This window comes from Falco peregrinus, chromosome 11, assembly GCF_023634155.1.
Source record: "Falco peregrinus isolate bFalPer1 chromosome 11, bFalPer1.pri, whole genome shotgun sequence".
NCBI classification, from domain to species: Eukaryota; Metazoa; Chordata; class Aves; order Falconiformes; family Falconidae; genus Falco; species Falco peregrinus.
The window spans coordinates 26,833,612-26,844,369 of NC_073731.1; the positions used below are offsets into that span (position 1 = coordinate 26,833,612).

At 47.3% G+C, this 10,758-nt stretch overlaps 1 protein-coding gene across 1 annotated transcript in view; it reads right to left on the reverse strand.

Annotated features, from left to right (window-relative positions):
* Nucleotides 1-4,630, reverse strand: part of CAPN8 (calpain 8) — a 31,434-nt gene extending 26,804 nt beyond the window's left edge. The window contains exons 1-2 of the mRNA XM_005241871.3: nucleotides 4,303-4,630; nucleotides 1,493-1,562 (exon numbers count right to left, since the gene is read on the reverse strand). Coding sequence (XP_005241928.2) covers nucleotides 1,493-1,562; nucleotides 4,303-4,539 — 307 coding nt within the window. The 5' untranslated portion in view covers nucleotides 4,540-4,630. The remainder of the gene's footprint in view (nucleotides 1-1,492; nucleotides 1,563-4,302) is intronic.
* Nucleotides 4,631-10,758: the final 6,128 nt, after the last annotated feature.

The following is a 10,758-nucleotide window of genomic DNA, read 5'->3' on the forward strand; positions in this document are numbered from 1 at the left end:
TGACAAGAAATGTCACTTTTATTACTTATCTGAACCATTTCCCTAAAATACAGTAAGTGATTTCCCCATACTCTGTTCCAGCATCCACCAAATAAATATCCTGGAGCAAGTATATGATTGGGCATCTTATTTTTAGCATTTGGAGCACAGGCCCACACACCAGGGAATTTTTTAGCAATTGCTTTAATGGTGCTGTGTTTACAGGACCAGTATTGGTATTATTTATTGCCAATGACTTGCAGAAATTGTTTGAATCTCATTTGCACAATGGATGGGCTAGAAGACCAGTAAGGTCAGGAGTACTGCAGTAAGCAGTGCAGGAGGGAGAAAGGCTGATTTCTCTGTGTCTAATCTATCAAATTCTCATTACAAGAGTTTCAGCCTTCTCGCCTCTATATGTAGTCAGGAGAGGTTGCTGCTGCTGTCTTCTGGAGCTGGATCTTATCAGCAAGGCAGGCAGAGAAGGCAGCTAGCTGCTGCTGCAGCTATTCGGAGAGGGAATAAAAAGCTCCCTTACAGCTGCCTTCTGGCTGCTTGTATAGGAGCTCTGTTTAGACAATGGCAAACACTGGAGAAAAATGGGTAAGAAAGTTTTTGTATGATGGATCTCCAGGAGAGGGTGAGTGCTGGCTGAGAGACATCTCATGAGCGTCAGGCCCTAATTCGGGGAGCTGAGCAGCACTGCCTTTTTTGGCTGTGTTTGCACAGTGTGGCTGGTGCCTGGTTGCTCCTGTCCCTGCTCGCAGCTCTACACCAAACGCTGTACAAGCAGAAGATGTATTCAGCTTAAAGGGCTTGGAACAATTTGCTTCTTGTGGGTGGTATTACAAAGTTTGCATGCTCCAGTCATTTTTTTTTTTTACTATGTGGTCCTCTTTTCTAACTCATGCCTGCAAGCAGATGGTCCATCCTGCTTGGCGTGAAATGGCACATCATCGCCCCAGCCCCTGTATGAAACCAGTTCCTTGGTTGTTGTATATTTGGTTTGTGTGTTTTTTCCAAGGCTGGAACTTGCTCTGCCTCCCAAATAAAAATCCCCAATGACTAGGCTACAGGGTGACACTTCTCTGATGTCCCTTGTCCCCTGAGTCTTTGGAGCTGCTCCTGCTGGGATGGGCATGAAGCCCACTCTCTTGCTTCAGGGCAAGTGCTCTCATAATTAGATTGATGTCTGTGTCCAGCTCTGTCTCAAGAGGTGAAAAGCAAGCCAGTCTTCTGCACCGCAAAGGGATAATCAGCTTCCTACCTCCAGGAGACCGTTTGGTGTCTCCCACATTTGACACAGCTCTTACAAACCCAAATATATATATGTATACCCTGTCTCAGGCAGCAATGCTGGTGTGTGAGTCCCCTTCTTGGGTATCTGCCTCTCTCCGTACTACGTCTGGGAGATAGCCAATAAAATGGTATGTGTATGAGGCATTTTTAAATGAAGCTTCATTTGGATTTTTTTTTCTTCTTCCAAAACAAAATTCAGAAGTGCTGTACATACCCAGCTCTCCTTGGCAGACATCTGTTCGAGTAGCTCCTCCAATTATAAACTGAGGGTTGGCACATAACTCCTGAAAAGACACATTTTTGAAGTATGCATCACCCTTTCTGGTCTGAAAAGTTCCCATTACTTGTTCCCTGTTTCTATCTTCCAAAAATATTAAACACTTTCAACTTTTCTTAAAAAGTGTATCCTCTGTCTGATTAACATCGTGTCAGAACAATGTTGCCTTATTAAATGGAATACTGCATGTTTGGGGGTTTTTTGAGGCAAATCCTGAAGCCCTTTGCTACTTGAGGCTGTCAGTGAAATTGGTGAGAATTTCTGCTACTGTGGTGACAGAGGTGAAAATTCAACCTCTGCATTTACATCTTATTTCATCTTGCTGTGGTTTTGGCTCAAGCAGTGCAAATGAGTTTGTGACCATCGCTGCTGACTCTGGCACTGGAGCTGTGCTGAGCTTCCGCTGCCATTGGCATGCAGGGTGCTCTCCCACCCCGACCCTGCTTTCTGGGAGGTCAGCCATGCAAATGCTTTTATTTAGAGACACCTCCCCTTTTTTCTTCGACCTCTGGGGCCAGCCAAGTCGATTATGGCAATGACTGTCCCTCCTATCTTGGCTGTGAGCCCTCCAACAAGACATGCCCTGTATCAGAAGCTAATATTGTCCCTCGAGACAAAAAAAAAAAAAAAAAGTCTTCCCTTTTTCCCAAGCATTTTCCATGAGTTTCTGGATGGCAGCAAGGGGCGGTTCATAGGAAGCCTAACTTGGCAAGCAGGGTTGAGGAAGGCTTAGACAGCCACCATCTCTCCCAGGGAGCAGTTGACAGCTCTGAGCATCCTGTGGAGACAGGGACAGCCCAGGACTTGGGGGGGGGGTGTGTGATGAAGAGTCAGTTTGTGAATCTCCTCTCACAATAAGTGTGATCTCAGCTACGTCCTTTTTGCTTCTGTGGTTATCTAGCTTGTCAGCTGCCTTGCAGCAGTCTCGGTGGATCAGAGTCAGGAGTAGGTTACCACACGGGAAAGGGTTTGTGTTGGTTTTTCCCCCCTCCTTCCGAAATGGTGCACCTGGTGGCAGTCAGTGGCATATGACTTATTACTCACCTGGATGCCTGTCCTTTCTGAGCCACTGCCAAGTGCCACATACAGCTTTTGCACAACTATGTTTCTGTCTTCTTTCCATAAACCCACTGTTGAAATTGGAAGATAGGTCTTTGATGGCAGTGTCTGATGCTCGCTGTCTGCAAACCAGCAGTCACACCTTGGGCAACAGCGGGGGGATGTGACCTTAGCAGTGGATGTTTATTTTGCAGGGGGCGTTTCTCCAGCAGATCTCCAGAATGCCCACTGGGTCCTGCTGCCTGTTTCAGATGCAGGCAGCTAAGTGTCCCACCGTCCTGCAGTCGCAGGCAGAGTTTGCAGATGGAAACCTATTGGCCAGTTGAAAAAGTCTAAAAAATGAGCAGGGCTGTGACAGGAGTCATCCATGATGAATAAAAGTAGGTCAGATCCTGGTCCCTCCATCAGAGAGCAAAGCAGAAGGTGTTAGTCACCTTGCAGCAGGGGCTGGGCTCTACCCCACACATAGGGGTGAGCCAGTGGGTCCTGGTGCTTGTGGATTAAGTGTCCATAAACTGCTTGTGTCCCTGCTGAGTGCCAGGAGGGCAGAGGGGTCCCACGAGGGCAGGTCTCTGGAGGGCAGAGCTGGGACATCTAACCCTGTTGGATCTCAACCCTTGGTTGTTCCTTACCCTGCTACACTCGTGGCTATGCCTCTTCCTGCAGTGGACACAATGTTCCTGTATGAGAAGCCCAAGTCTAATTTAATGAGTTTTTGAAGGTGGATCTTCTCCCTGGGTAGGCAAAGCCAAGAGGCACAGCCATGGTACTTGTTGCTGAAACATCCAGGTGCCAGAGTGAGGTGCTAATGGACAAATGGGGTTGCCAGGGTAGAAACTTGGAGTTACTAAACCTGCAACTTTCTGTTTCTTACTTTTCAGGTGGAAATAAAAAAAGTAAAATTCAAAGCCTTGTAATTTTCCCTTCTTCTCATCCTCCTTGCCCTCATCAGAGGAAGGTAAGTTGTTTGGGCTTTTTTCCTTCCTTCCCCTGTTTTTCAATTTTTCTTGATGTTGCAAGGAGGGAGGAGCAAAGCAGGGACAGGAAAAAATGACTGAAAAATGAAAGTGCACAAAAATCTCTGAAGCCCTGATTCTGTGGTTTAAAAAAAAAAAAAATCAGCATCTAATCTTTCCTGATGAAAATTACTTTTTTAAAAAGAAAGGCCATTTATGGGATATATGTATTTGGGTAATAACAGTTCCAGCAGTTGCTCTTTAACTGTTCTAGGCAGCTTGAAGTGAGGCAGAGGATTTTATGTCAGTTAGCCTGATTTCCTAGGATTGCACAGCGGCAAGATCTTGGTGTGGGCACTGTTACAACTGATGGTCCTGGGGTGCCCTGTGGTCTGTCTGGGTACATGTGGGGCTTTTGCACCCATCTCTGGAGCCTACCCTGGACTTGCAGCTCCATGGAGCTGGGATAGACAGGAAGGAAGTAGGTTCCCATGAAGCAATTACAGGTTTCTTTGCTTTATAAAGGGCTTAGAAGGTTTTGATTTCTTTTTTTCCCCACCCTCTTTTCAACCTTGCTTCTGCTAACCATGGAGGTAAAGCAAGACAGGAGAAAAAACCAAAACATACGGGAATACTGGGTATTCAGGCTCACCACTGATTTAGCAAGGATGTTCAGGTGGGCTTTGGTTAGACCCGAACCCAGTAAAACAGGCAGTCGTAAAGCACTCTTACCGTGGGGCGCTTCCAGATTATCCCCTGGGTTTTGAAGGAGTATGGTCCCAGGTCCTGGTAGCCCAGCACGGAGGGACAGGCTGGGAACTCCTCATCCTTGAACAGGGTGCCAGCCTGCAGGCACTGCTGCTTCAGGGATTCATAGTCCTGATTCAAATACTTGATGGCATTCCTGTTGGATCCGAGCCCGTCAGCAGCCGCTCTTTCCTGGCACAGCCTCGCCGCAACCCTGGACATGCCTGCCCACCCTCCCAGCTTGTGGTGCAGCTCTGTCTTTGCCTCCTGGGCAAGAGAAGGTGAATATAGGCAGGTAGCAGGCTCGGGTGGAGCTGTGGGCTGCCCGAAGTGCTCCAACAGCCCTGGAGGGAGGAGGCACCAGAAGTGCAAATATGTACCCGAGATGTACCAGAGAGATGTGGGTAGGGAGCAGGTGGGGGCACAGCCAGAACAGCAGGGATTGTTGTCTTACTCCCTCGTTATTTGCTTTTTTGCTGCCCCTTTTTAAAATAGGCTTTTAACAAGGAGCAAGGGAAAGCAGTGGTTTTGCAGGCACACCTGTTTACACATGGAAAGTGATTGTGTGTGTTCAGTGTGCTGAGTCAGGTTTGTGGACCAGAGGTTCAAAAATCCAGATGAAGATGGTTTACAGTTCCTTTCCTTCCTTCTGAGATCATGCTTTATATTGTTGGAGGGTTGCACAGCAACAAAACCTGGAGCTGTTTTGCTGTGGGGGTTTTTTAATTCTTTTTGGTGCTGTCAAAGCAGTGTGATTTTATGAGTTAATTTATTAGCAATAAAAGGTGTGAACTTGACAGAGCTAGAGATGACCACTTGGCCATATGACCTGCAGAGGGCAAGGATACAATCCAGGAGCATGACCTAGGCCAAAAATGGAAAATTTTATCACCAGGAGGCGAGCTGGTAGCCCCTGCTCCCCACTTCCAGTGTGACCTTGGGCAAAAGTCACTGTACCTTCACAGTCTATAAAAATAGGGTCTTATCTCAGCTAGTTAGCCATCATATTTACAGTCTTTTGTTGGTGCTTCCTGGATAGAAAGTGTTTACCAGCAAAAAACCAAAGAAAGCCTTGGATGCAGAAGGTTTTTTAGACCTTAAAAAATAGTGATTCCTGTTCTTGTAGCAGAAAACCTCCAAGTTTCTACCTTGGCAACCCCATTTTGTACTGATACAGGTGTGTGTACCTCCCTGGCAAGGTGGCAGCAAATGTCTGTAGGTTCAAGAACTGAAGCAGGAGCAATTTTCCACAGAGCACAGCTGCTCTCTGCTGTCTTCCTATTTAATGGCCAAGTTTCCCCAGCAAAGCCCCACTGCCTCTCCAGCTAAGAGCTGGGTAAACAGTAACCTTGTTAGTCATCAAACATGCTCTCTGGCTACCCCTTGGTAAGTTTAGACAGAAGGTGTGGGGAAGGGAAGAGAGAATTTTTAAGGTCTAAAGCCCGTTGAGATAAAAGAGTCCAAACAGAGGCTAGCCACATTGCTTGTCTGCAAATATTTGAACAGCATGAATGCAAGAGTAAAGGAAATTACTTGGTTGGTTCCAGGTGGGCACAGGTAAAGAAGGCTGAGCTGAGAGAATTACTTTACTGGTTATCCCAAAATTAAATTAATACTGTTGAAGTAAAGGAGAAGGATGGCCAGTATTTCATTCTGTTATGTTTCAGTACTTCTAGGTGTGTCTGTGTACTGAACTAGAGTGAAGAGTGGAATAATAAAGGATTGAGGGGAGGGGGTTTTTCTTTCCAGGACTTTTTTTTTTTTTTTTTTCCTGAAAAATAGACCCACTCAGAGGTACCCACTTTCTCTGCTCATGAGGCAGAATACTGCTTCCTTACCCTCCCAGTACCAGCCTCTTGTGCTGAAATTTCCTCTCTTCCTGTGGTCCAGAGTCACACTCCCATTTTGCTGTGATTGCTGTAAGCTGCAAGCTTCAGCAATGTTGTTCGTGGACAAGCATGGTGCTGCAGCATTTGCGAAATGCCATTTTGATCAGGAAGCTTTTTTCCCCACATACTTTTTCAGATGTACGCTTGATATGCTGTATGTTCTGTAACTCCAATTGCCACTGGCCACAAGTGGGCATAGAAGGGGTGAACCCTTTTGCATCACCAGCATTTTAAGGTGTCACACAGAGGAAATACAATCAGATTTTAATCTTTATAAATTCCAGTAAAATGTACCATAGGATTTTTTCTGTCCTATATCTCACATCTGGGAAGAGGCTGAGGGCAGCTATTTTCTCTGGCAGAGGCTTGGACCAGGTAACCACCCAGTGTGTCCACCATGACCCTCTGCTCCCAGTGATCTGTAGTGCAGCAGTTTAAATTCATTCCAAGCTTGATCAGCAGCAGCATTATTTGTGTAGAATGTGATACACAAGCACCATCTAGAGGATATAAAGAAGAGAGAAAAATGATGACTATAGTTGACTACAGCAACAACAGTTATATTATGGGGGGGGGGAAGTTTTCAGGTTCCCTGTGACTCTCAAAAACTGCTGCTGAAATGGCACTAACCATTAGTTAGTGCTATTTGCCCTAACTAGGGAAACAGCAACCAGAAAAAAAATTATGACAATTATTCTGATTTTTCTTCCTTCTGGGATTTGCATATTTTTGCCTGGCCCTTCCTGCTTTCCTTCCCCTCTCCCCCTTTCTTGACGATAGCAAGAGGGTGAGAGAAATGGGGAAGAATCAAATAAATCAGGAAAATGCATTCATCTTGGTTTCAAAGAAATGTCTGCAAATTCCATGAAATCAAAACTTTTCTGTATCTGTGGAAATCTTCAGAAGAAAGTAACTGACAATTATTTAGCAGTTCTAGATACGTTTTTGCTCTAGCGCATTAGGGAGAAATGAAATGGCTTTCCTGCACTGCAGCACTTGGCTAACGAGAATTAAAGCTGCTTAGCTATATTGTAGACCCTACAGCATGAAAAGGGATTAGCTTATTTAGAGAGCTTGCCTTCTCCTGTTCTAGATGTAAGGGCTTCTACCCACCCTGTTACCATCAAAATGGAATGACTATTAATAGGCAGACTAGTGCCAGCTATGAAAGGTCCTAAGTGTTTGTCTGTAAGATTATTCTTTTAGAGGTTGTAATATTCTGTCTAAATCTTTGAGGAGGGAGGGGGTGCTACAAGCTGCAGCCTAGTGGGTTCCCTGTAGGGAAATGCATCTGAAATTAGACATGATCCTGCTTATTTGTTTTATAAAAACCGGAAGATTGTTGGCGCCTGAGGAGAAGGAAGGTGGCATGCTGCAGCAGTAAGGCTGGCACCCAAGGTGTGAAGGCCCGTGACACAAGCGGGCTGGCCCGGGGTGGTGGTTCAGCCCCATTAAGGAGCTGGGAAGGGCAGCTGCATTTTGCAGGATGAGCCAAGTCTTCCTGCCACCTCTCACTGCATTGGCCAGGGCTACAGCCAGTCTTGCACTGATGAGGAAAGCCCAGTACGTCTCCAGACCCTAGCTCTAGAGGGAAAAGCAATTCCCTTTCTTGTGAAGCATTGCCACTGCTGCTGCAAGCCGCCTCCTCTGGGAAGCTGCTCTCATCCTGGGGAGGACAGGGCAGCTTCTGGGGAGGACAGCAGGAGCCCAGCACGTGCGTGGCCCTGTTTCCCTCTTCGTGGGCAGTTGGCCAGTTGTTCCCCCAATATCTGCGTAGTGGAGGGCAGATGAGCAAGAGGGAGGAAGGATGCTGTAAGGCAGAGCAGCAATGAGCTGCTCACAGCTGCTGAATGTGGGCATAGGGAAGGAGAAGCCCATCCTGCCCAGGACTCCAGGCTGTCAGTGGCAGCTGGGTGCTCCTCACCGACAATCAGCAGGAGCTGCTGCAGCAGCAGTTGAAACCACTTTGCTTGTAAAATGTGAGAGTTAATGACTTTATTGAAGAGCAAGAGGTGTGCAGAGAGCTTAAGAAAAAATCAGTCTTGTTTTTCTTCCTCAAGTTGCCTAGTTTAGTTTTTAGGTTTTTATTGGTCTCACATTGAGTGGAAATCACCCCTTTCTTTAAAGAAAATGGGCATATTGTGTGAGTATGGAGATCAAGGGACTGGTTTGTTGTAGTCCTCAAAAGCACTTTCTTCCCTCTAACTGTGGACTCACATGCACATCTGCTGCTGGGTGGAAGTGGCTGGCTTGTCAACTTACCTGGCTTCAGAGGACTTTGTGGATAGGCTGCTCAGATGGCTGCTGGCATGGCCAACTTCCCATACGATAAGAGAAATCCTTGATTACAGCAGCATATCCTTGTCTATCATCAAACCACCCAGGACAGTAGAGCCCCTGTATATTTGGGACCAGTCTAAGAAGCCCCAGTGGCAAATACAGCCCAGGTACTCTCCTACTTGAATCCTTGCTGGCTCAGTTTCCTTCTGGTTTTGCTCCCTTCTGTGCCCTTCCTTTTCTGTTAGGCTTCATCTCAACCCATGTCCCACCACAGAAAGTCGAAGAAAATTCTGGTAACTGCACAGAGCAGCTTGCACACACTTGATCTTCTGGATCTTTGTCCAAGCAGAGGCTGTGGGCACGCCACCAGCAGATCCCAGTGTGGTCTGAGAATATCCTCTATGGGATGTGGGGGAGATGGCTAAGAAAATCAAAGTGATTATATGACAAACTTCTGCATCTAGTGGAAAGTGGCTAGAGGAGTTCACAAACCAAAACCAGTTTTGTGGGCCAGCGAAAACCACTCCTTTAAACTGACGCTGGTTTCCTTTTGCTGTGACTTGAAAAATCAGGTCTGATCCGTGCCAGCAGTACGGGTTGGAACCACCGCGTGGAGCCAAACAAACGCCTTTTGAGCAGCTCTGCAGCTCCTGATCTGTCCTGTTGGGATGCAACTCTGCTCGTTATGAGTTAAACTCCCAGGTGCTGAGGTGCTGTTGTCTCTTAGTCTCCTGGCTCAGTAGATGGCCTTCTTGTCTGCGACATAATTCGACAGTGCTTAATGAATCAAAACAGTCAAGCGAAACCATCCTCCGGCGTCATACCGTGTTCTGCTGGAGCTTCAGCACAGCCATGCTGGAGACTTTGACTGATGGCGTAGCAGTAATTGAGTGCACGCAGCATGTACTGGCTCTGTTCAGAGAGCACTTAATGGCACGTAACATTACTTGATCTGCTTCCAGTTCTCCATGTGCCATTGATTTCCCGTGTGCCTCCATATTCTGCTAAAAAGACCGTTATACGCTTTATTGAGAGAGCCCCTGTGACCCGTAAGGAAGAGGGGATACCTTCAACAGCAGAGCGCAGCTGGCCTGTGCCTGGCCGGGTCTGGACAGCCTCCCAGGTGACAGCAGGACTGCTCCCTTGCACAGCCGTCATCTGCACAGACGTTGCTGGCTGGCCTGGCTCGCACCACCCTCATATCTAACCTCAGAAAGATTTTGGGGGTCTCCTCTGCTATGTTGTGAATTGAATGGCCGATGCTTATCTTGTTTCCTTTTTAATAGCAGTGTGTAAGTAGGAGCTGTGCTGGTACAGGCAGGGGAACCGTAAGTGGCTGAAATCCAAAACCTTGAAGCAAAGGGACAGTGTTTCTCGGTGCATCGAGGCACCACGTATCAGCAATGAAGAAAAACTTCTGATTTGTAATAGTCAAGAAAACCTTCCAACCACATCTCAGCAAATGGTACAGCTGGGTATTTTCTGGTTCTTTAGCCATTTTTCAAACAATAATATTCACTTTAGTCAGAGAGGTTGGCTTCAGAGGAGTGTTTAGTGCATCCAGGGCTTGGGATACAACACCCAAAAGGAGGTGCCTGTCCTTCCGAGGCAGCTGGGCAGGCAGCGCGGGCAGTGGGTGCAGCGCTAAGGGCTCTCAGCCTCTGTGCTGCTGCTCGGGGATCGCTGCCTGGCACCCAGCACGTCCTGAGTCAGACTTGAAATATGAAGCAAATAGTTTGAGTTCTCCCTTGGAGGGTTTCCATCCTACGCGGGTGCCAGCGGCAGTGCTCCAGCTCACCGCCCAGCCGGACACTCCTTTCCTCACACTGTGCTGGGGGGACTCGTGTGCACTTTGGCCTGCACAGGGGGTGCAGATGGATCCAGGCTGGGGGTGACAGCAGTACGTGCTTTGGTTACCACCTGCAAATCAATCTGTAAATTATTTCTGTTGTGTACAGCATCCAAAATTGTAACAGGATGACAACACGGGGGGTGACGGATGTACCGTAGGTGGTTTAGCGGTGGGCTTGGCAGTCCTGGATTAACGGTTGGATTTGATGATTTTACGGGTCTTTTCCAACCGAAGTGATGCTATGGTTCTGGATTAGGGTTGGAACTGTATTAGGTTTTTTTTTCCCTCCCTTTGACTTTTTTCTAAGCCTACAGATTTGGACGTGGATAGGTCTGGGTTTGATGCAGGAGACACCCTTTTTGTGATCGCCGAACAGCCCGGGGGCCGGGGCGGTGCCTGGCCGTGGGGGAGCCGCGCTTC